General features: G+C 36.3%; 3 protein-coding genes across 7 annotated transcripts; all 3 read right to left on the bottom strand.

Annotated features, from left to right (window-relative positions):
• LOC113724748 (cysteine proteinase inhibitor 6-like) lies at nt 1-7240 on the bottom strand. The gene is made up of 4 exons (XM_027247614.2): nt 6860-7240; nt 3747-3966; nt 2190-2335; nt 1-495 (listed from the first exon to the last, which is right to left on the bottom strand). The coding sequence occupies exons 1-4, from the start codon at nt 7142-7144 to the stop codon at nt 358-360; spliced, it is 789 nt and encodes a 262-aa protein (XP_027103415.1). The 5' UTR covers nt 7145-7240; the 3' UTR covers nt 1-357.
• Nucleotides 7241-11432: 4192 nt separating this feature from the next.
• Nucleotides 11433-15129, bottom strand: LOC113724746 (uncharacterized). The gene is made up of 2 exons (XM_027247613.2): nt 14326-15129; nt 11433-12374 (listed from the first exon to the last, which is right to left on the bottom strand). The coding sequence occupies exons 1-2, from the start codon at nt 14853-14855 to the stop codon at nt 11747-11749; spliced, it is 1158 nt and encodes a 385-aa protein (XP_027103414.1). The 5' UTR covers nt 14856-15129; the 3' UTR covers nt 11433-11746.
• A 767-nt stretch (nt 15130-15896) lies between these two features.
• LOC113724744 (RNA polymerase sigma factor sigA) lies at nt 15897-22076 on the bottom strand. 5 transcript variants are annotated; one of them, XM_072073104.1, is made up of 10 exons: nt 21757-22076; nt 20361-21217; nt 19534-19732; nt 19302-19394; nt 18201-18356; nt 17946-17999; nt 17782-17859; nt 17594-17656; nt 16631-16743; nt 15897-16353 (listed from the first exon to the last, which is right to left on the bottom strand). In XM_072073104.1, the coding sequence occupies exons 2-10, from the start codon at nt 21032-21034 to the stop codon at nt 16245-16247; spliced, it is 1539 nt and encodes a 512-aa protein (XP_071929205.1). In that variant the 5' UTR covers nt 21035-21217; nt 21757-22076; the 3' UTR covers nt 15897-16244. The 5 variants fall into 5 exon arrangements, with proteins under 5 accessions (XP_071929205.1, XP_071929207.1, XP_071929206.1 ...); XM_072073106.1 differs by having other exon boundaries at nt 20361-21206; XM_072073105.1 differs by having other exon boundaries at nt 21770-22076.
• Between the last annotated feature and the right edge of the window lie 3554 nt (nt 22077-25630).

Below are 25630 nucleotides of genomic sequence, written 5' to 3'. Positions count from 1 at the left end.
TAATTGAAGAAGCATGTTAGCATTACAATTACAAATACTTTTCCAAAATAATCACAGATCCAAACATACCTAAATCAATGAAGAGGAGCTCTGATTTGGTTACAGTGAAACATTCCGCAGATTGGTAACCCACCGTTTGCAGGACACAAAAACATAAGCCCTCTAGATCAAATCCAGAAGAAGCATTCTTATTAAACATAGGCACTTTATATGACAAGCAAGCAAGCGAAGGCAAAAGCATCCTCACTTAGAATTGCTTAATACAGTTAAGAAAAACATATCGGCCACTTCAGACGTCTGACAACAACCATGCAGCGATCCTAAAAGTACCAAGGTCATGCCTAACCTAGATACGAATCAAGACTGTAGCGGTTCCATGTGATTCAAGTGGAAATAACCTTCACTATTCCTGTTAACCTCAACCTTGAATTTCTCCTCTCTCCCCCCCCTTCTGACCTTAAGATGCAGATCAAACCTAGCAGATTCTTCAGCAACCTGTTGAGGGAAACGGCATGCATTAAAAACTTAACTAATCAGAAATGAAACACAATCACGAATGAACCTTAAGCAGTAAGGAGGCTAAACGGCCAGCAAATGAACCTGCATTAGCAAGAGCATAGTTGACAAACTTGATTAAAAGACAGAAAGATCAACACCTTCATGAAGAAATGCAGATGAGATATTTTTTGAACCACAATTTGAAATTGTAAATTACTAAGGTTGAGGCACCGGGACCTTGAGGTCTTGGGTTCAAATTCCCCCTTCCTCTTCCCCACTTCTCAAGTCCCACCCCACCCAACCCCCCCCCCCCTTCCTATGAAAAAATTAAAAAAAAAAAACTGAATCGAGACATATTTTCAATGTCACTATCCATGCATTTACGAGACACTAGTCATTTTAACATTACCTTACCAGAAGTGCTTTAAAAAGTACTGTTCCTAAAAAAAAAAGCAATTTTTCTTGACTTTTTATTACAATTAAAAAGGCTAACTTAGAGAGACATGATTACCAATCAAATGCCATGAGTGACAGACTAATGATAATTAGTCACCACATGTTACAGAAAAGATTGACCGCACGACTGCTAGGGTTCATTACTGAAACATCTTTAAGGGGGGCAAAGATGTTTTTGCAGCCAAAAAGATCCAAAACAAAATATAGGAAAACAAATAATCAGATGAATATCCATCATTTTCCTCTCTTACAGCAAAGCAAAGACAACAAACAGAAAGGAAGAAACTGCAACATGAACAGAAATGCCAATTTAGGGGACCCATTGTAAATTCGTTATCAATCACCAGCAGCTAGCACAGCTTAGATACCACAACTTGCTCCATCAAGATAACCAACATGCAAAGCCAGCACCCTATAAAGACAATCCATTTAATGCATCCCGCCCTACATAATTTATAGGACCTCCTAACAAGAATGCCAACAACAATTTTTATCTTCAGGATAACTCAAACCATAGCCAGCCAGACAAGCAATCTGACTGATGAAGGCTGTGATACTGGTCATACCAGTACTTAACAGTCTGCTTCCAATAGTAAAGTTAACCCCCCGCTGCAGGGTAAGCAGGTAAAAAAATCAGCAAGATATATTACATTAATTGGTTGTCCCAAAGAAGAGCAGGGTGAAGAATTAACATCTAAACAAAGGAAATGTAATTCACTAGAAAATTCAATAGCAGATATCTGCAGACAATACCTGAGAAAAGGGAAATGAAAAGAGATAAATAAAGAACACTTTCCAAAACCAGGCATTCCTAAATGCTACAGCACACTCAAAGAAAAGAATGCCAAAGAGTGCTCTCTTCAATACTCATAAGAGGAAAGATGCTGCAGAGTCCAAGCAACTCGCAGTATCAAGTCATCCTGATATCCCATGTATAAATCACTAAATACAAGAAAAAGGGTACTATAAAATATCACAATTCCATATCAAAAGACTTCCAGAAATAACCTACTAGCAAAAGCAATGTCGGACATGATGTTGCACAAATCCTATTAGAGAGGTATTTAAATATCTGCAAGCACCTTTGAATAAACCAGATTCATATTAATCATCTCACTTCTTTGGGAGGAAATTGGACAGCATACAACAAATTCAGCAAACCAATGTTCGAAAGAAAAAGACTCACTGTGATAAAAAAATTAAAAATAATCATCCACCAGATGTCAGGAAGATACCTCAGCATTTGCATGAAGTATCTCAAGAAGCTCATAAGCAAAAAGCGAGTTAGATCTCTGCTGGATGGTTGCAAGCGCATGGTTTGCAGCATCTTGGACAATCGGATCATGTGCTGGCACTGATTGCCATCCCAAGCCATGGCCATCTGAGTTATAGACCAAGTCATATAAAGTCAGATAACAAGCACTTCCATATAGGTTTAAAACCTAGAATATGAACGTCTCCCATGAACATAAATACATCTTCAATCTACACCTTTTTAAGCAATGGGGCAAAATTGCCAAAGCCAAACCTCTGAACAGGAGAAAACCCTAATGTAACACAAGGCCAACAATCAAAAGGAAGGAAGCTTAATACACTTCAATTACCATAATTCATCCAGAATATGCACCAAAAACAAAGAATCAATTACTGGCATGGCGCTAGAAGGACACCTAGATCTTTAATTTCTTACTCCTATTCACTGTAATCATCACTCCGTACCTGACTTCTCCCAAATTAGTTATGGCAGCCTAGTGTGAAAGGCATGAACTCATCCAGCCAAAATGCTTTGCCATGTCAAGTAAGCAAATAATACGAAAGTGATTGCAGTGCTGTGCTTAACAGCAACAAGTTGAAATAGGTTTTCTCAACTTGCTGGTTAACTTGACTACAAACCAAAAACGCAGGTTTACCTCCGTTAGGTCCATGGAATCTAGCTTAGTAAGGTTGTTTCTAGGAAAATTGAGTTTTCAACAGGGCTAAAAATGCTAATAACTAATTATGCCTCGCAAAATAGACTTTTTGCACTGCTCTTTCGAACTTGAGTTGCCTAGAGATTTCATGTTTCTTTTCACACCACTTCCTCACTGTTTCACATGATGGATCATCCTCCTCCTTTTTTTCCCATTTGTTTTTTTGTTTTTTATTTGCATAACTTTCTCCCAAACATGGCCACACTCCACGCAATGTAAGTAGTTCCTCCTGAGTTCATTACATTCCTCAAGTTTATCTCAGCCCACCGATACGATGTAATTCAAACAAAAAGAGGATTTAAAAGCTTTAGGATTGCACATTAAAATAGTCTGAGGTAGTGTTTTAGCACTGAAAGAAATGAACTAAAACCTCTCTCTCTCTTCCCTATCCCTTCCTAACTCCCCAAAAAATACTTCATTGGCAACATGTGCATGTGTCTCAAATCTGTAATTTGTTATTGTTTCTATTATTCTTCTGTTTCCGCATTTCCCTAATCTGTAACCAGAGCATTTGTATCTCATCCATCTTCTTTTGTTGGTTTTCCTTTTTATACCATATCAGAGGAGCTTACTACTTTTGAAGCCCATTTACAAGTCCAACCCTCAACAGGCTACAGTTATTTCCACATAACTGTCTATTTGACGAGCCAACAAACAAACACCCCAAAACACAGCACTGAGTAAAGGAACAGCTCGAGTAAAAGTGTGTTAAAGTCTAAATGACAAACATACCCCAGGCCATGAACACTCTTAATCAACTTACCTCTAGAAAGGTTTTAAGATCATAAAGAAGTGAACAAACAACGAAAAAAGAACTCAAACCTTTCTTGATGCCAAGATCAGAGGGAGTAAAAGAGGGAATGTCCTCAACATGCTTGAATTCTTGCAGTTCTTTAAAGTTTAACCAAGGTTTCACCCACACCTTAGCTTCATACAGCTTTTTCTTTCCAGCATCAATGACCTCAAGAGTAAGATGGTGCAGTGTCCCAGCAACAACTTGTTCTCGTGCTTCAACCACCCTCACCAACTCAAACAATGCATTCTGTCAAACAATTTAAAGGAGTCATAGGCATGTGCAAAGATTCTATGCATGAGCAATAAAAACCTGGTTATTAATCTGCCTTCACACTCGTTAAACACCCATGCTAAAAATAACATAAAGATTTTGAAAATATCACAGAAAAACTGAAAAAAGAAAGTCAGCATTCACTTTTAACTACAAATATTGCTAAACCCATCTTATATGCTAGACCTCTTAAAGTATGACTTGCACCTAGAATAATGGTACAAAAAAAAATAATCAACCTGCTACTACTAAAACAATCTTAGCAAGTAGCATACACAACCAAAAGTAGTGTACCCTGTGTCCTTGAATAATAAAATTTCGCACATCTTGGGAGATCTTACATATGAAGCTTTTCTTCACCAGCCATTTAGCTAAGTAAAAAGTAAATAGAGAACTGACAAGTTGGACATGAAATTGGATTTAACATCCAAAGCTAAAAGTGACAACAGGACACATAAAGAATGTCCCAATAATATTTAAAAAATGCAAAACAAAAGAGTGGATAAAAAATCATGCAGCAACCCAAAAAGAAAGGTTAAAGAATACTCTGTTGCAAGCCATTTTTTGTCTTCCTGTTGAGGCAAAGGAGGGCTCGGCACCATTAAATTCCCAGCAAGAATGAAAAGACAGTTCACTTGTATAGACTGTGTGGTGTTACTGATTACTGATTGACAACCCCAGCTAGAACTCCTGACATGAAATTTTGACTAGTTTTTCATCTTCTTCAAGTGAACCCAAAACAGCTCATGCAGAGATGTTGTGGCTAAATTAGAAGACAATTGGTATGCCACTCACAGCACCAAGTCATTAAAAAGTTCCCCCTCCAACAACCACACGAGTTATGGTTACCCATTGAACAGTTTAAGCAAGATATGGGCAATAAGATGCATATGCAGAAAGGCAATTGGGTATTGGACGGGTTGCAAGTAACTTACAACAATACTACAATGACGAAACAGCGAAAATGAGCAACCAATTAAAGGAATAGAACTCTTATGGCTCAATGTTAAAACTATAGCAAATACAATTAGGAAACAGGGTAGAAATAAACGGAATTGCCCAAAGACTAAGTATGTATGGAGATGTTTTCTGCCTTATTTGAATGGAATATCAGAGAGTTAGGCTTTGATTTCCATCCCAAATGCAAGGAGCTACATTTGTCCCACCTTGTGTTTGCTGATGATTTGTTCCTTATCCCTGCTGCTACACCTAAATCTTTTGAGGTAACGAAGAGGACTGTGCAGGAGTTTGGAATTATGTCTGGTCTTTTACCTAACATGCAGAAATGTCAGATCTTTATAGGTGGTTTAGATGTGCTGGCAGCTAATTCTCTGTGTAATGTGATGCAAATGCCAGGGGGTGTGCTGCCTGTAGTCGGCCTCAGTGACCCAACAGTGCCGAGTGGAAGGGCCATTGCTCAACGGATAAAAGATACCTTTAATTAGTTCCAGATTATCTTATAAAAACTGCCAAACAATCTTTATAAAATTGGAGCAAAAAATTAAGAGCTGGGCAAACAAAATATTGATCTATGGTGATTGTTTACAATCGATCCAATCTGTTCTGTCTGGAATATATCTGCACTGGTGTAGCGTGTTTTATCTTGCCAAAATTAGTGATCCGTAAAATTAACAGTATTTTGGCTTCTTTTTTATGGGCTGATGAAGTGAAACAAATGTATGGGGCTCGAGTTTGCTGAAATGAAGTTTGTACTCCAAAGAAAGGAGGAGGTTTGGGTTTATACAATATCGAACTGTGGAACAAAAGCCTGATAATGAAGCTGATCTGGAATATTAGCAACAAGAAGGATGCATTATGGGTTAGATGAGCGCAAAGAATTCTTTTGAAGAACCAATCCTTGGGTAGTAAATATTCTGAATGATGCATCATGGGTTTAGAGGAAAATTTTTAAGATCTGGAATCTAGCTCAACGTTTTATTCCTCATATTGTTGGCAATGGTACCAGGACTAGTTTCTGGTATGATGCTTTGGAACCCTCTTGGGCTTTCGTACAAATGTTTCACTGAAATCTCTCACACAGCTTCTGTTGTAGACCCTCTACTTTGGTGTCTGAGATCATAGTAGCCTATAGGTATAAAGGAAACAGCAGAGGTAAGGAAATTAAAGGATGCTAGTCCTCAAGGTTTGGTCCCCTTAACTGAGTTTAAAGATCAGGTTGTGTGGGGCTTTCAATGTCAAGTCTGCCACGAAAACCCTATGTGAATCAAGGGACAAAGTGGTGTGAACAAACTTGGGATGGGGAAAAGGGTATGTTCAAAGATATGCATTTATACTGTGGCTTCTTTGCAAGAGGAAACTATCTACTATGGACAGGCTTCGAAATTGGGGTATAGTTATGCCATCTAGCCTATGTGTGTTCAGTGGAGGAGAGGAGGAAAATATGGAGCACTTGTTTTTTAACTGTTGCAGACTTGCAGGATTAGACGAGTGCGGACTAAGGTCGAATATGTGTGACTTTTAGAGGATCATACTAGGGGGATGAGGATCATACTCGGGGTCGAATATGTCTGGGCCATTGGTGTCAAACGTTTTTTCATCTTTTGCAAAGCAGTTGAAGAGATTGTGTTTAGCTGCTACGGTGTATCACATATATACGGAGATTAAGAAATGCCGTCATTTTTTTGGTCTCGTGGATGTGTTTCGATTTCTGGTCTCATGGAGCCAATTTTTGGTCAGGCTTTCCGAACTGGGCTCTGGTTCTTGAGTCGGGGTTAGATTGGGAATGTCTTGGATAATAGAATAGGAGAATAGTGGTGTGTTGTGTGGGTGCTGCCCTTGTGTACAATCCCAATTGCTCTGAAAACTCACTACGTATGGTATGTAACTATGTAAAGACAGTAAAGTTTACCTCTTTCTTGTTGTGTTCCTGGATAGCAAATCGAGCAAGGGCGTCAATCTCAGAGTTATTCTGCTGCGATGATGGAGAAGTAGAATCGTGTAATCCTCCGACAGTTGCCATCCGAATCAGTTGATCTGCGAATTCTTCCTCTTCTTCACCGCAAAACCCTAAGTTGTGCTGTTGTTCTTGTTGACGACAATGAACCTCGGATAGGGAAAGCAGACGCTCACCCAAAGCAAGCAGAGTGCTGCAGAGGACAATTATGGCAATGCTGGCGAGTTGTCTCCTCTTCATTAAAATTAAAATTTTGAAATTTCACACCACCGCAATAAGTTCATCTGTCCTCCTGTTTTTTCTCTTACTTCCTGGTAGCGATACCCATGACCCATCCGCCGCACCGCCCCAAATTTTGCCATTACAACAAGGATAATTTCAGAAACCTCCTTGAGGTTTTCAACAATTTCACTGACCTCCCTTGAGTCTGTAAAATTAAACTAAACTCTCCTAAGGTTAAGTTTTCGGTAACAAAATCGGTCCAAATCATAAAATGTACCATTACATTTAGCAGAGAGATAAACTTTTTATTTCAAAAATGCCCTCTATGCTTGTGTACAAGTTGTATTGTAAGGAAATGAAAAACGTATTAATAAAAGTGAGGAGGGTAAACACATATAAAGGCAACAAGAAGCATTATAATGGATCTCATTTTCACTTAAATAAGCAAATTTTGAGAGGGGGGGGTGGAATAGTGATTTTGTATAGATTTCTTAAGTTGAAGGTGAAGTATAGGTGTAGAAACTATGATCTTGCCGAGCTATAAGGAAAAATCATAAAATTTACCCACATCCTTTAGCACCAATAGCAAATATTGCAAGTGCAATCGCAAGGTAATTGTGAAAAAAAAATCCAGACAAATTGTTGTTTGGCGTATTAGTTTCTAAGGGTGAATAAATATTTGGTGTATCAATTGGTACCATTTTGTAATTGCAGGTCACTGTTCACATTAAAAAAATTCCAGCAGATATTTTCATTAATTAATTATTAAGTGATAATTAGTACTCTAATTATCAATTGTCGGATATTAAATTTCAATAAGACACAATATCTTAGGGTATACGAGTAATTTTTCCCTATGCGATGCAACCAATTGGACTCACAATGCTGCCAAGGGATGTTAGTGTTATTTTATAAACCTCAACGTTAATTTTTTTTAAAAAAATTTTTATCAATGATTCAACCCATTATCAATTTGATGAAATTGGTACAGACTAAGGAGATTATTAAAATTAAAAAAAAAAACCTGAAAGGTATCCAATATGGTCCGTGAAAGCATAAATTTCCCTCCTCTATTCTCAACAGCTATGGAAGAAAATTACATTTTTTTTATTTGCAAGCTTGTCACTAATGATTGGGCAACCAAAACACTTGAAAAGTTAGAAAATTAGTGATTTGGCAAATTATTTGTCCCAATCTACATCAAGGGGCCAAATAGTGAAACAAAAACTTTGAAAGTGTAATTTAAGGAAAAATCGTTCAAAACGTCCATCACATTTTGTAAAATGATTTTTTTCGTCCCTCACTTTTAAAAGTGTAATTTTACATCATTTACAAATTTATATTGGTCAAATTTGGTCCCTACCTAGGTTTCCGACTATTTTTTTGTCGAAATTCATCACGTGACTTGCATGTGATTATTTTTTAGGGGTAAAATTGTCAAATCAAAATTTACATAATCCATCTATAATCCCTTACATTTCACAAAATAAATTTTTCATCCCTCGCATTTCACAAAATAAATTTTTTCATCTCTCATTGACCATGTACACAAATATATATTTTTTTTAAATTTATGTATATATCTATTTGATTTCACCTAAACAATATGAATAGTATGTAATATATCTCTATTTTATTTCACTTAAACAGACTAATTATAGTTGTACACATGCTATTCAACAGATATATACATGAGTTTAAATCTAATAATTTTTTTTAAACCCATATATTTATATTTGATTTCACCATGTAAATTTATTTAATATTTGCAACCTTTTCTATTTTTGTAATAATTCATTTATTAAGTTGCATAATAAGACCATCTAATTAATCAATGTTAATTCGAATTTTATAGTCATGCTAACAAATTGCAATTTAAATCTGAAATTTTTACTTGCTACCTTTAAGATTAATAGTTGAATTTCTTACCTTATGATTATCTTAAAATTTAAAAGTGCCAATCACTTACTTCATTTGGTCATACTTTTCCTTTGTTTATTTTTTCTGTCCAAATTTAATTCGATATAAATGCTTGATAATGTTTAGAATTAAATATTTTCTTTGTTTTCAATTTTTGAGTAAAAGGAATGAACATGAGTAAAAAACTAATAAATTTTTTTAAACCCCTATATATATCTATTTTAATTTCACTTGAACAGTGTTCAGGTGAAATGTTCAAGTGAAATTAAATAGAGAATACTATTCATATTGTTCAGGTGAAATCAAATAGATATATATTAATTTTAAAAAAAAGTTATTCGTACACATGATCAATGAGGAATGAAAAGTTTTATTTTTTAAAATATGAGGGACGAAGTAATTCATTTTGTGAAATGTGAGTAACTATGGATCGGATTATGTAAACTTTGATTTGACAATTTTGCCCTTAAAAAATGATTACAAGCAAGGCACATGGTGGATTTCGATTAAAAACTAGTCAAAAACCTAGATAGGGACCAAATTTAACCAATGTGAATTTGTAATGGATGTAAAAATATACTTTTAAAAGTGAGGGACGCAAAAAGTCATTTTGTAAAATGTGAAGGATGTTTTGAACGATTTTCCCTGTTGTGTAAGCCTTTTATTGAACAAACTGTACATTAGTAAATTTAGCGAGGATACAGCTAAATTTGCATGTTGTTTGAGTTTAAGTCAAAGGGTTAAGGAAGTAGGTTTTCCATCAAGAAGCTAGAAAACAATCATCTTATAAATGAAGGAAATAGATGTGGAAAAAAAAAGAGAATAAATTACCTTTTACCCCCTATAATTTAACATTTTACCACACAATCCCTATGGTTTTAAAAACCTACATGTAATCTACTCATAATTTGGGTTAAAGTGGCACGATTTATTTTTTCATTAAAACTAACGGTCAATTGTAAAAAGTCAAAGTCACCCTAATAATTTGTCAAATTCACCATACCGCTACTTTTTCTTTTCTTTTCTTTTCTTTCTCTCAATTTTTTTTTGGAAGAGAAGAGAAAATTTTTAAAACCTATACTTTGACCTACAAAATTTTAATTTTTTTTTCAAATACAAAAGAGTCAGAAGATAAATAAAAAAATAAATAAGAAACAAAAAAAAATATCATTATAGGTTTTTAAATCAAAATTTTTAATGATCTTTTCTAGTTCTTATTTATCTATTTTTGTTTCAATTTCTTCTCTTTTATGTTTGGAGGAAAAATAAGAACTAATGAAACAGTAAATTTGTTAATTTAGTATTTTGATTTTGATTTTGATTTTGTCCAATTCACCATTAGTTTTAATAAAAAAAATTAACGATAATACATGAACTCAAATTATAAAGGGGTTATATATAGATTTTTAAACCATAAGAGGATTATGTGGTAAAGTACCAAAAAGGTAAGGAGATAAAAAGTAATTTATCCAAAAAAGAGAGAGCAACTTCAGATAACATTTGATTGGTGAATTCAGCATCCACTACTCATAAAGCTTTTGGATTGCCATTTTTCTAAAAAAAATGAAAATAAAAAAGTATTTTGTGAACAGATTTTTATTTTACATTTATCAAATCGTTACATTCTATTTTTCTTAAAAAACTTTAGAAAAATGACAATTCAAACAGATAATTATCATAGATTCTTTATTCAAATCTCTTCTATGTTATCCAAGAGCATTGCTTCGGGATTTAAGTCAAGATGTTCTTGGTTTTTTGGTTCAAAAGAATTAAGTCAAGGCCAACCCCTTTATCTCCATCAATCCCACTCTCACCATTTAATCCCGTTTTCGCCACCTCTATCCCCTTTACCCTATTCCTAATCTTTCTCCTCCCTTCTAACTTAACCAGCCACAAGCGTCCCACTAACCCTTCCCAGCCAACCGTTAGCTCTCCATATTCCCTCCTTCCCTTTCTCTTATCGCTGATCTCCACTCTCTACAATAGCAGATCTACCACATTTTTTTACTGTTAGCTCCCTCCTTCCCTCCCTCTTATCGCTGATCCCACCCTTCACCATAGCAAATTTAGATCTACCACACTTTTTTTTAACCTTGAAACCTACTTTAGGTACACTAGTCATTACCTTTGTACAAAATCCGTACTAATCCGTACTAATCCGTACTAATCACTTGATGCCGTCCTAAGGGGGAAGGGGCTCTAAAATTGCAGTGCAAACACTTTAAGAGCGAATGATTATGCCAGCACAATTTTCGAGCATTTATTATTTTTAGTGTTTTTAATCTGCTTTTGTTAGCGTCAATACTGCACTACGCAATTATCAGTGATATTTGTATAAATAATTGATCCGTTCTAAAGCAATGGTTACCAGCTGTGACTCTGCCCCTTGACATCACTAATTCGATATCCTACTTATCTTGCAAACCAGCGCTTTCTACAAGCGGAGAAAGCCGCGGCCATGCTGATCACATCACAGTTCCTTTCAACTTCAAATGAAAAAGGAAAAAAAACAATCAAAGCGATACAATATTAAACTACCATTTAATACAACTTTTCTATCGTCCTACAGCACTCCATCGGAATCAAATACCTAAAACCGGTTCAATATATTCCGAGCAATGGTCATCAGCAAGCGCTTCTCTAGATGCGATGACCCTTTTACCAGCATAACTCCTCTTCATTAAGGACCGGGTGGCCAGTTCATCTCGTATTTAAATCTAACTCTCCCCCACCATGCCACTCACTCTGCATGGCTGCATCTCCGTTCTCTGTTTCCTCGTCATTCAGGAAGTCATCCGATGGCTCCTTTTCATCTTTCTGTCCATTGTTACCCCATCCATTAATCAACTCCTCCGTATTAGCAGCCTGGTCCTGCTCGGTCATACTGGTACTTTGAGATACAAGAGCACTCGCCCGTATAGGAGCTCGAACCATCATGTCAGCATGAGCCTGTGATTCTGCCCGAGCTTGCTCAGCTTGCACCATGGCTGCTATTCGCAAGTTCGACTCGTGTGTTTCTCGACCTGCCTTTTGCCTCAAGTCCATTTCTGCTCTTAGTTCGAGGAAAGCCCGTCTCTCTTCCTGTAGGAGTAATTGCTCAATCATCAGCTTCTCCTCCGTCCGGAATTCCCCTAGATCTCGCTTGCGAGAAATTATGTTGAAAGCCAGGACTTGCTTCTCGAATGTGGCAGTGAACTCTGCAACTTTGGCAGCGATGTTGTGATCCCATTGCTGTGACCGAGACAGCATCTGGCCACTAGGATCAGAATCAAGAATCTTGTCATCCTCCTCCGCTTCATAGTCTGCCACTACATGGTAAGGCAGTAGCCTACAAAATTTTTAGAAATTGAAAATTGTAAGGTTCAAATATGAACTGTCGAAAAACTAGACTCCTTAGGAAAATTAGTTCCGAAAAATAAATAAATGAAACACAATTTGATTAAATACTATCATCGAAGCAGCCGCCTCCCATTAATATTTTACAACTACATGGTAAGGCAGTAGCCTAGAATACTTATACAGAATGAAGCACAGTATGCTATCAATATCAATGAAAAAACACCAAAAAGGAATAACATGGTACAAAAACTGTACTTGAGGTGGTAAAACATATCTGTACTTGAGATGAGTTACAGATCAGTAGAGGAAATAAACAAGGTGCAACTGGCAAGGCCTAATAAACAGCAAATTGATCAAGCATGTTTAAGTATGGTAACAAGAGTCTCTAGAAAGAATGACAATCAGTATTTCCAGTAATCAGTAACGAAGTCCATTTCATACAACGGCTAAAAAGATGCTTAAAACATTGATTGATAGAGTAGGCATTTTATGAGAACTAATCAGATTAAAAACAAAGTCATAATCGAGGGAAAAAAGATTGAAACATGATATAGTTGCACCAAATGTGCATCCAAACATACACCGTTAGGTGTCGCTAATCAGATAATATAATCATCCAGGTTTGCTGGAATGGAACCAATTGCAGAATGTAAACAAAGTGGTCGAATAAAATCTCCTGGATATAAGTTGTTGATAGATGCAGGGATAAAATCTCCTCCTCCATCTTGAACCCATCTCATATTGCAAGCAATAATAAGACTTATAATTAGAGAACGATGACCAGAAAAAAAAAACTAATAAAAGATTTAATGCTTTATAATGCATAGATGGCGAAAAAGAGTGAAAGAATTCAATCGAACCCAATCCTGATATGGCTCTAATCACATGTTTGCCAGCAATTCTTTGTGAGGCAAAGTGCAGTTGTTAACTGTTAAGAATGGTTTCTTTGCAAGTGGTGCTGGAACATTCAAGGTTACTGTTGCAGGTGAGCGAAGGGGTTTGTGACAGGAATAGTGGTGTTCGGCTCACAGATTCATGGTCTAGTCAGCTCCATATCAAGCCACTTAAAAATTTCGAAAAAGGAAGAACAGAGAAAGTAGCCAATACACAATCATAGCGAAGAGATGATAATCAAGATTCATGTGAGAGCGTGAAGTAAAACACTAGGAAAGAAGAGAAACTATGATTGTTGCAAGGTAATGATGACTTGGAAGAAATTAGAAGACACTACTGAACTCAATAGATCCTCCCAGCCTCCCAACCACTCCAGGCTTCTGTCTCATCGCTCATTGGTTGAATGGGATAGATAAAACTAATAGAAAAGACATTTTATTATGAAGCGAATGAACTAAGATATCATCAACACAGTATCTAGCACCTTGTCACACAATCCACAGCCCACCAAGGTGGAAGGGAAAGACCAAGAGATTAAGGCGACTAATGTACATATACACAAAACGATTGTGATGAAACTATAGGTTTTTCCATTTTCTAGAAAGGCCTCCCTTTTTTTATAACAATAAAGGCAACACAGAATTCCAAACTAGAAGGTTAACATGATTAATGAATCTTCAGATCCACCAAGACACGGGGAAAGCCGTACTGTTGCCTAAAAGAAAACCACTTGATAGAATATATGGAAGTATTCATGGAACTATGTGCTGTTAAAAAAAGCATCACAACAAGCCCAGAAGACTTGAAACTGTTAATCTTGAACGCCTATGGTCAGGCAATAGTCTCCAAAATTTTTTTTATTTCAGAAAATTTCCGCTAGATCTGTATTGAAAGCAAAAATAAAAAAGTGCATGAAAAAAAACCAAGAAATTAGCAATTTCACGGCTAAATTATACAGTACACTTATGCCGGGAGATAAAAAGGAAGAAAAAGGGGAAGGACCGAGAGTGGAGAACAAGAGCTGAGAGACAGGAGTAATACGATACCTCTCGCAAGCATCTTCGAGGGAAGAGAAAGGACGCTTGAAGTCAGGATGGCAAACCCGCCAAGCGTCCTGGTAGGCCATCTGCAGTTCTGCGGGATTAGCTCGACTGACCTTGTGCTGCTGCTGCTGCTGTGGGTTCGAGGAGGAACTATTATTATTATTACTCATACTATTATTGCTATTACTGTTGTTATGGTTAGCAACAGCAGCAGTAGGGGCAGGAGCAGAAGTGGCTGTAGCGGTGGTGGTAGGAACGGCGGAGTTCAGTGTTGGGTGATTTGAGGTGGCGGATATCTGATGGTTCGGATTGGGGTTAGGGTTAGGGTTAGGGTTAGAGTTAGCGGTCTGAGAACGATGAAGAAGGTGCTGCTGGGGACGTAAATGAGCGTCAATGTTGGAAGGAAAACGAGACATGATGGCATCCTGCTGCTTCTGCCGCTGAAGTTGTTGCAAGAGAAGGATCTGCTGTTGCTGCTGCTGGTTTATCATCTGTTGCTGAGCAGCCGCCGCCGCCGCCTTCGCCTCTTCCATTTGGTCGCTCTTCCTCCTTCCCTCCCCCGTCCTCTCCTCTCTCGAACGTACAGTACAATTAATTAGTCAGTGGGGGAGTTTCTTTTTTCAATTGATTGAATTGATCGACCGATTGGTTATTGTCCAGTGAATTCCTCCTACCTCCTCCACCGCTCAAGTTTGATTCATCCCATCCATTCATTGTGCTTGTGCGATCAAATCCGCTCCTACTCCTATTCGCGTTAGCCCTAAAACCATACGATGCAGTTCTCTAAGCAGCATGCTCGATAATGGATAAATATATATTATTAAGCATTGATTGCTTAAATATATTATGGGCAATATGGTCCCTAAACTATTACAAATTTTAATTCTTAGCCCTTTAACTATTAAATAGAAATTTTTAGCCCCCAACTAATAAAAACATGTAAATGTAGCCCTTCCGTCTATTTTAGTCATTAAATCAAGCAAAAACAGCAGCACGTGCGTCCACTTAGGTGAAAAAATTGGTGGAAAAACAATATGAAATTGCTTATTATTAATAACAAAAAAAAAAAAAAACTCAAAAGTTAACCAAACAAATTGTAGAATATGCACCCATGAGGTGTTTACTTGACATCATATGAGAGTATTCAGCTCAAAAATTGCTATAAGTACAACTGAATAGCGTTTTACTATATACTACTTTTATGTCCTAGCTCCCGTGCAATCACAAATTCTAAAGATCAATTTAAACCTTGGGATAAATTTTTAAAATTATTAATATAGAAAGTCATCTAAATCCTTACAACTAAATATAATTTCACTGAAATCTATACTTTAGTACAAATGTGTAAATATTAATTTTTTATTCGCATTGTGAACTGTGTAAGGAATTTGTCTCACAAATTATGCAGATTCTATTGAACTTTGTCGATAAATGTAGACAAAAATAATTTGTCGTACGAGTGTTGTTTGTAGATAATAATCTCGTGCTATGCTAAAATTCTTTAAAGAGAAAGATGCATACAACACATGGAGCCGGGGCTGGTTTACCTGCCTATTGTTTTGCCATCGTCACAATACAAAAAATGTTCATCTTTCATTTAATATGGAAATTAGAAGAAGTACAGCACCAATAATTCGTAACCTATGACCGGCTCGGATTTACAGAGTGGTACTACACATCACCTACATTATTGGCAAATGTCCTCAGGGAAGTATGATGGCATGGATGATCAGTTACACATTCTCACATACATGACACAGTTACTCGGAAAAGGTTGAGCCATACACAGTTCTATGAATTAAAATACGGGTGATGGTATTTGTACAACATGCTCATCTTCAAATAAATAAGCAACTTTTCTTTCTTTCTGTCTCCGTATATACACCTGAACTGCTCTGGAACCAAAAAAAAGGAGAGGAGGTCTAGTCTCTCGCAATCATCGCCTCTAGTCTTCTCTTCCTGGCAGCATATTTCAGTTTCTCGAGAGCAACGAGTCCAACCTGCCTTACTCTCTCTCTTGACAAACCTATCCTGAAAACTCAAAAAAGAGCAACCATCGTTTCATACAACAGATTTACAGATTGGATTGTATCATTTGTGATGCATCTAATTTCTCACAATACCTGACAATCAATCCTAACAGAATAAATACAGCAAGATGAACGCTTCTAAGAACAATCAATCCTATGCAGCAGAATTGTCTGGAACTTATCAGTACAAAGTAAGCTACCATCGACAAGCGTCTATGAGCAGACATAAAAATTAGTCCATCGACAAGCAAATTATGCAGCAGAATGGCAGTCCTCACCGTTTACTAATGTCCTCCCATGTGAGACATTCATTTTCTAATCCATAGTAGAGACGGATAATATCTCTTTCTCGTTCCCTTAAAGTTGAAGTAATGAGCTTATTCACTTCATCCTGCAGCAGCAATTTTGAACTGAAGTCAGCAGTTCTTCAAAATGACATGAAGGTTTGTCAAAGTAAACGAGAAACTGAAGTTTATATCTATAATCAGAGCTTTCAGAAATGGTTATGAAACAGGGAAGTCCGAAAAGAGTTGTTCACAAAGAAGTATTGAAGACGCTGGTGGTTTAATGTCTTATGAATTGGTCCCACAAAACTTAAATCACCAACCTTGGCTGTTATATTAACAGTTTGTGAAGCAAGCTTTAAGTCTACGTAACACTAATATCTGTTATGAACAATACGTTCATGTGCCCCAGCCCAATTCATCCATCAAAATCTGACCAATCTGTTCCACGACGATCATGGGATCTTTGAAAGAGAACTTAATGAACGCGATTACTTTATAGGACTACTTCCAATTTTCCTCTCAACTTTTACACTGATTGACACTTTGCCCTTCCATCTACTGTCTGTATGCTGTATGATTTTGCCAATCGATGCCACGTCAACACGATTTGCATATCATCCATGTTTTAGAATTATATGTTTAGATAAGAGTAAAATTTTGAGCAACAGGCTAAATAAACTGACAAAATGGTCAGAACTTAAACAAGAAATTTGCTTTCTTTTCAGCAGTAGGTCCTTGCATCCAAAGCATAAACAGAAGGTGCCAAGGCAGCCAAATCCTTTTCTTAAATGCGTGAAGTTCAAAGTTTTCAGTGAACTTATCTATCTGGGGAAAGATTTCACAAGAAAACTAACATTAAATACGACAAGGACAAGATTTTGTGAGCTCTCAAGTTAAAAATTTTAAGTCACAAAATTTGAGGGATTTTTTAAAACCAAAACACTAAAACAATACCTTGAGGGCCCATTGATCAACTCCATGCCACGGATTATTCTCTAGCCGATTATCTGCAATGTACTGTACAGAAAATATAAATAAGTGAAAAAAGTGCAGTAAAATCAGATGAAAAGATCAATTGATTAGAAATCAGGAAGAATCTCAATATATAAATCTGACAGTAGTAGGTTTTATTCATATCTTACACTGTGTAGAGTCTCTCCTGGAAGACCATTCAATGAGGGAAATGCTTCCCTGTCAAGTGAGATCACCTTGCAGACAGCCTATAAGAAGCACTGCTTGATTAGCATCAAAACAATTCATGAATAATGTACTGGACCAAATGAAAGTCTCTCAAAATATTAAGTACCTCAGTGGCGTTTCTGACTTTCTTCTGGGACATGTTCAGAGATTCAGCAATTTTCTGACACAAAGCCAAACATAAATCAGCAAGGAGAAAGAGGTTCTAAAAGCAAAACAACTTTACCAACCAACAGTTCGTAAAAGATAATTAATTTAAAAATAGCTTTTTCAGTTGAACCACAGAGTAGTTGATTGTCCATCCAAAACAGTTGGACAGTATAAGCGGCTTGAGGTACATTACAACCAAAACAATCAGACTTACATCAACAGATGGAGTTATTCCTTTCTCTTCCAGCCTGATCTTAGCATTACGGATCAAACTTAGTCTTTCATGGAGGTGGGTAGGCAATCTCAATGTCCTCGAGTTCTCAACTAAAGCTCTTGACACACCCTGATCATGGAGTAGAGGCAGAATAAACTGAATTTTCATATTAGAAGAGCACTTAATCACCACAAAAAGGAGCAAACCGGTCATAAAAGGCCTTCCAGCGTGCAACCTAGGAAAGGGATAGATGAACACTGAACAAAAGGCATTAAAAGGAAAAAAAAAAAAACTGGAAATGTCCATGTCTCTACTTAAGATGAGGAGGAAACATTTGCTATATATACTTTCAGCAAAACTTTGATATAGAGTTGTGCTTCAGCTTTGGAATATTATACTACAGGTATTGTCAAAGAAAGCAAGATACAGCATAGTCTGCACAGATGCACAATATGGGTTTAGTTTTGCCTTTTACTTTTGCATCTCTTTATTCAAATGGTTTGGGTTTATCTTGCATTTCCAGTTTTAGTCAAATACTCTTAGTTCCACTAGTCTCCAGGTAACGCTAGAAAACGTTTTTATAAGTAGACTATCTGAGCAAATAACCGAGCATTTTCCCCATACGTGGCATCATTAACCGAACAAAGGTGAGTTAGTTCAATTTGAAGTGGAAAATTGGGCACTTTATGCTGAAGAAGATGAGCTTCAACAGAATCATCCGAAAGCTTTATGCCAATATGCAATAATAGCAGCAATAAAGGTGATAATAAGAATGGTAGATGCAGTGATTAAGGAAGAAATCACTAAAACAACAAAACATACATTTTTGAAAGTCAAGCATCCAATATCCACTTCCTATTTAAGATCTCAACTTTTTTATATGAGTGCATCTAAATTTTCAGCAAACACATTGCAAAAGAACCCTGCCTACATAGATGAATTAGTTACTAAGTTTTGAGTCGTCTTCTGATATCACAGTAAATTAAAATTGCAAAATTATAACCTCCAGTAGAGATGAAACATATCATAGACAGAGCCTTCAATAAATGATATATAATCTTGCTAAATGTTCAAACAATCTACATGTAAAATCAACCTCACCTGGCGAATCCACCAGTAAACATAAGTAGAAATTTTGAACCCCTTTGATGAGTCATACTTTTCAATTCCTCGAAGTAATCCAATAAGGCCACCCTAGGGGAGCATCAAACAAATTTCAAGCAAATGAAAATTAAATCTTTCACAGGTACTTAGCCCAAAAAGAAGAAGAGAAGAAGAAGAAGATTGTAGCAGCCTTTCAACTTAAATATGGTGTAAATGCAGATCAAGTCACCTGAATAAGGTCGGCCATTTCAGCACCCATGTTATCATATCTCTGTGCAATGGACATGACAAGCCGGACATTGCTCATTGCCAGCCTTTCCCTTGCCAAAGAGCACTCAATGAACTTTGACTGCAGATCCGCTCGAGTAATCTTTAAAGAAGTCGCAAGTTGCTCCTCTGAGGGCTCACAACCCAGTCTTTTCCTCAGTCTGCAATTTTCATGTTGATACTTGGTAAAGATGTACAATCTAAAGCTAATAGGAGCACTCTAAAATAAGATGACTTGAGTAATTATATCCAAAATGAGAAATCAAACTACTAGCTCCAGTATGGAATTTGTGACTAAGTGCATGTCTAGCAATGTTGAATTACGAAGTAATCCAAAATTCTAAGCTGGTAGGGAGGAAAGCAACCAATTTTGTTAAGCACTTTAGCAAGCACCCAAACATGCAAGCAGGATAATGCACCAAACAACCATGGCACAGAGGAAATAGAATCTAACAGAATTGGCTGCTCGAATACCAACGCCGAATTCCTATCTGAGCAAACAATCCTGGAAGTTATTTGTGAGAGAAATGATCAATTTAAGCACTTGAATAAGTAGTTAGCTAGCAAGGAGTTTCTTTTCTTTATTGAAAAGACGATGCACTATGTTCGCTTTTCATTATCTGTATTAGAGGCAAATTACTCCATCTTTGAGGGGACAAATAGTAATTTGTCCTGATACATTATCCCCTTGCGATGGTGGGTTTCAGCCCCGGTGAGCTTGGTTAGAATTGTAGAATACACTATGAGGTGTCTATGAACTAAAGAGGAAAGTGTTGAATGAACAGGTACCTTGCCTTCTGCTCTTCGAAGCAGAGACCCTGTTTTATTTTTTCTGAAAGCTGTACCACTTCGGCATGCGTGAGTAACTCTTCACTTACTACGCCTTTTACATAGCCGTTTAAACGATTCTGAAGGAGCTCAGGACTGATAATGGATCTCAGATGCCTGCTCAGACGAAGCTGCCTAACAGAACTCTTTCTGCTGCTAAGAGGATGTCTCCGACTGTCTATTCTACGGCGTCGAGCAGATGAACCAGAAGAAGTAACCTGCACACAAGTTTTTCCTGTTGGAGGTGTCCCGGTGACTAAATAATCATTTTCAGCTGAAAGATTCCACTGTTTTTCGAGCATAGACTTCTGCAGCAGGAGGAGAGCTTGCATGGAAAATTCAGGATCAAGGAATTCCTCGTCCGCATTGACATGGAGCCAGGGCTGGATGTTAGAGAGGTCAGGGGCAGTTTCAGCATGTTCCTTGAGAGCATAAGTTGGTTGGGCTTTGTGTCGGGAGAGAAATTTGGGGCTAAAATTGGAAGACCTCTTAGCAGCTAATACGCTGTTGGAGGAGACAGGAAGAAAGTGATCGCAGGTGCAAGATAGCTTATCGGAGAAGAGATCAGAATAATAGGAGGCGGAGCTGAGGAGCCTTTTTCCGGGACTAAGTCCAATAACTGCAGCAGTGGCCATGACTGGGCTTCTTCCTCTTTGCTCTCAAGTAAAATACCATCAGACGTTCTCGGTGAACCCAAACATGCCACAGGACAGCAAATGTAGCGTCCTTAATAAACTATGTCTTCGAGTCCTCGATATTGACGATCAATCCGTCAATCGGAGAAGTAGTAGAGTAAGAAAAGGATACCTGATGGAGAGCTAAAAAGAAGAAGAATAGCTAAGTAAGTAGCAATCATTTTGCAGCCAATGGAACCCAAAAGGAAAGGTGAAGGTGTCAAAGAGTGCAGTTTCTTCCACTACCACATGACATGATGATAACCGAGTCCTGGTATCAATTACTCCTACTTTACCAGTGAACTATTTGAGCAGATGAAGCCTCCAGCAAAATCATGAAAGAAACTTTACTAGTGCGTAGTGATCCTCCCCAATCAACAATCAGACTCCGGAGTCGAGTTTATTATAGATTTGATTAACAATCCTGAGTTGAGTGAGTTTGTTTTGGATTTGTGTTTATGCAGATTGGATTCAGATTCCACACCATACGACACGCCAACAGAAAGAACATTAAACATACTAACAACATGCAGTTATATATATATAAGAGAAGCGAAAGTGGAAATGTAGCAGCAACTAGTACTAATAATAACGGCCCGGCCTATTACTGAGCGGGAGGGGAGGAGAAGGAAATCATCGAGTTGGCGGGATGTAAAACAGACGAAGAAGCGGAGCAGACTAACTTAATCTATGCACCTGGCTGGCAGGTATATTTTTAAGCCGATCGAGGAAGATAGACGCAAGTCCCCCGCAAAGAAGAAGGAGAAAAAGGAGCCGACGGTGGATGACCTGCAGCTCGAAACCAGTCGATGATGATTCAGATTCAGATTTAGATTCAGGTCCGGAAGGCGGTTGTGGTAAGTGGTACTCCAGGGGCCGCCACCACCACTTGTTCTTGTAGTTATGACCGGCTGATAATACTACAAAGCCACTAGAACAGGTGGTTAAGGTCGGTTGCAACTGAATGAATCTCGTCCTTTTTTTTTTTTTGGGGTCTTTTTCTGATTCTTGGTTTCTTTTAAGTATTATTTATAATTTTATTCCACATCGATCCTTCCTGTTTTTTGTTTTACCCCTGTTTCGTCTTCTTGACTCTCTTCCATTTATTTAATTTAAATTAAATTAATTTGGATATATCGATGAGATAGAGGCGTCGTCCCAGTCCCGAACAGCTATTGGCTGGCGCAGATATTGGGCTCGCCTTCGAGTGGTTCAGAGACCCTCTCCGAGTTTTGCTGTTTTTTGGACTCACCTGGTATGCTCAAAATATTATATAGTCAATATCATTAATGTAGTATTAATGTATCTTTTCTTAAAAGGCTAACCATTCTTTTAGATTCGCCAAAATATCAAAATAACATTTAATAAAAACAAAAAAAAAAGCGTAATATTGACGCGTTGCCCTGATGATTCATTAAATTTTTTTTTTTTTGATAAAACATAAGTCAATATCATTAATCATCTAACTAGAAATCGTCCAGCACGATTTGTTTGACAAAAATAGTTTGCACTCTGCTACATTGAACATGTCAAAAATATATTTGATCGAAAAAATCATAAAATTTAACAGAATTACAAAATATAAAAAATTACACTGTGAATCACAAATCATCAAATCTGACCAATTGAACGAACCGCTCCATAGATATCTATGCATGTTTATTCCCTCATATTTGCTATCTAACTGGTTCAAGTTCAAAACTGATGTTGAGATTTGACAAGAAGATCCAAGAAATTTTAGATCTAATAGATAGATCTGAGAAAATAAATAGCCAAAAAATAAAAACTAAACAAAACTCTCACCAAGATAGTACGGGAGAGAAGAAAACTCTCACTATGATAGCTTGAAAGAAAAGAAAACTCTCGTTAGATTACTCTATAAGAGACTTTATTAAATAAAAGTAAGAACAAAAAAATAGAAAGGGAGAACAAAGTAAGAAAAATGGAGACCCCCCTCCTATGGAGGAAAAAGAGTAGAGAGAAGATTGGAGATAGAGAGAGGGGAGACAGAGAGTTTAGGGGTGAGAGCGACGATACTTGGGAGTTAAATCTGATAATCATTACATCGTCATAAGTAGGATTAATTTTCTTTGCAACTATGATGATTTAAGATATGAAGTATTATTATTAACCAGTTGTAGTAGAAGTTTTTGGTAGTATGAAGTATTAGCTGGTCATAAACTACTGTTATCCTAAGTCTAATATAGTAAAGGTAGAACGAAAAGCATGGGAGGTTATAAAATATAATAATTATGAGTAAATCTTATATATACTGACAGTGTGTACACTATCACAATTGGATGCACGATATATATGTAAAAATTGGATTTTAAATTCAAATTTGGATTATGTGCCATTCATATAATGGTGAAAATATATACACTGTCAGTGTATAGAGTATTAATCCAATAATTATATGGATTGATCTTAGAATAAATTTTATATACACTGTCAATGTATACACTATCATGGTTGGATGGATGACACACGAGCAAATTTTGCATTTTTAATACAAATTTTGCACATGTGTCATATATATAATCTAATGGTGATAGTGTATACACTGACAGTATATATAAGATTAAGAATTAATCTTATATACACTCATATAATATTAATACACTGGCTCATATAATATACACTCATAGTGTATATAATATTAATTATTAATCTTATATATACTGTCAGTGTATACACTATCACCATTAGATATATATGTAAAGAGTAATTATGGCGTCAAAGTTTCATCTCTCTATTTAAAATACTTTTTTAATACTACTTTTTCTAATTAGACTAATTTTGTTATAAAAACCTTAATCTCAAGGGAGGCTTGTGTACTTTTATAAATTTCAAGAGAGGCTAGTGAAATTGTTAGAAATCTCAAAGGAGGTTTCTGAAATTATCCCTTGTTTAAAGCCAATTACGAAGTAAAATGCCGAATTGATGGCTCCAAAATCATGACTGACGAGACAATTACTTTTTTTCTTTGTTTCTCTTCTTCTTGTCTTTCAAATGTTACGTTCAAATTGATGGCTCTAAACTCGTGATTTAGACAAACGTGTGAAGAGTTGGACGTTACCTTCGAATGCCAATTTCTGTTACCTTTTTTTTTTTTTTTGGGTCGGTGATGCTTTTCTGAAAAAACTTCCTATCGACTAATTTTGTGCAATCTCTGAGGCAGTTTGCAAATTAAGGAGATTCATCGAAGTCATCTCATTTATTTTATCCATTTGTAGCCGCACCTCGTTATCAATGGTACTTCTATTTCCCCCAAGGGAAAGAGAATTCAACCATTTCTTCGTTACCCCTATTTTCCTCAGGGCAAAAGAGTTCAACCACTGATCTCACGGTCAAAGTAGCTAATATTCCTATCAATTTTGCCAAGTCTTGCCACACTTTGTTACTAGTATTTTCTTGGGATAATTTCAGAAGCCTCCCTAAGGTTTCTGATAATTTTACTGAGCTCCCTTAAAATTTTAAAAATTATATATACCTTCTTTATCATTTAAAATGATCATACTCCCCTTAAATATTTTAATGAAATTCCCTTGTTTGGTATGCTTATATTTAGAATGACTTTAAAATTATTTTTTCCTTCTTTTTCCTTCTTATTCCTTTTTATTTTAATTTTTTGTCAATAAAATTGTAAAATTACCACTATTATTTTTAGTTTCTATTGTAACCAAATGTCGAACTAATGATTTTTTTGATGAGTTAATTTTAATACGTAATTTGTTGTTTTTTGCTAATTTTTGTTTTCTGTTTTTTAGTATTCAAATTAACAATAAATCAAAAAGAAATTGCCCAAAATCACTAATAAATTATGATAATCCCACTATTCAAAAATTTCATAAATTCTGAATCAATTACTTCAATATTTTTTTTCTATCTTATAAATCTAAATCTATAATAAAATACCATCAAAAGTATCCTATCATAGTGATAAATTTATTATTAAAATTATTTATCAAATAGTAAGTATGGACATAAAAAATTCGACACCTTTTCCTTATAATTACATTAGATAATTTTATAATTTTATAAGAAAGTAAATTAAAACTTATTACACATGAATATTTTTGGGCATTCATTTAAAAATTTGATCAAGTTAATATTATTTTAAGATTTTATTACTAAAACTATTAAATTAAGAAAAATACGTGTAATTTTCTAAATCTCAGGGAAGCTCAATAAAATTGTCAGGAACCTCCCTGAAATTATCCCTCTTTTCTTTTTCCTCAGGGTAAAGCGTTCAACCATTGATCTCACGGTCAAGCGGCCATCATTCCTATCAATTCAGCCAAGCCTTGGTGCATATTATCAGTGTTCATGTGATCATTTCCCAATCTCCCAGCAAATAGCCAGTGGCCCAAAGAAAGGAAAGATTTGGTTATATTTTCCGTAGTACAAACTTTTGACATCTAGAGAAGAACCCCCTTTTTTTTTTTTTTTTTCAAAAATGCATAGGGACAGCGTAGTGAACTTTTGGATTTCAATACACACACACACACACTTCATCAAAATAGAAGGCTTTAAAACGATCTCCAGGCAAATCAC

The sequence above is a fragment of the Coffea arabica genome, chromosome 2c, assembly GCF_036785885.1.
Source record: "Coffea arabica cultivar ET-39 chromosome 2c, Coffea Arabica ET-39 HiFi, whole genome shotgun sequence".
Taxonomy (NCBI): domain Eukaryota; kingdom Viridiplantae; phylum Streptophyta; class Magnoliopsida; order Gentianales; family Rubiaceae; genus Coffea; species Coffea arabica.
Note: the sequence above shows the minus strand (reverse complement) of the source record. Positions and strands in the feature narration are given on the sequence as shown.

Bases quoted from the DNA above. Each gene is read 5' to 3' on its own strand.
- LOC113724746 (XM_027247613.2), bottom strand. From the start codon at position 14,855: ATGGAAGAGGCGAAGGCGGCGGCGGCGGCTGCTCAGCAACAGATGATA. The intron at 12,375-14,325 runs GTATCGTATTAC...AAAATTTTGTAG, and splicing joins CTCGAAGATGCTTGCGAGAG to GCTACTGCCTTACCATGTAG.
- LOC113724748 (XM_027247614.2), bottom strand. From the start codon at position 7,144: ATGAAGAGGAGACAACTCGCCAGCATTGCCATAATTGTCCTCTGCAGC. The intron at 3,967-6,859 runs GTAAACTTTACT...ATTGTTTGACAG, and splicing joins AGGAACACAACAAGAAAGAG to AATGCATTGTTTGAGTTGGT. The intron at 496-2,189 runs GTATCTTCCTGA...TTCCCTCAACAG, and splicing joins TACTTCATGCAAATGCTGAG to GTTGCTGAAGAATCTGCTAG.
- LOC113724744 (XM_072073104.1), bottom strand. From the start codon at position 21,034: ATGGCCACTGCTGCAGTTATTGGACTTAGTCCCGGAAAAAGGCTCCTC. The intron at 19,733-20,360 runs GTACCTGTTCAT...TGAAAATTGCAG, and splicing joins TTCGAAGAGCAGAAGGCAAG to ACTGAGGAAAAGACTGGGTT. The intron at 17,860-17,945 runs GTACTTAATATT...TGCTTCTTATAG, and splicing joins AAGTCAGAAACGCCACTGAG to GCTGTCTGCAAGGTGATCTC.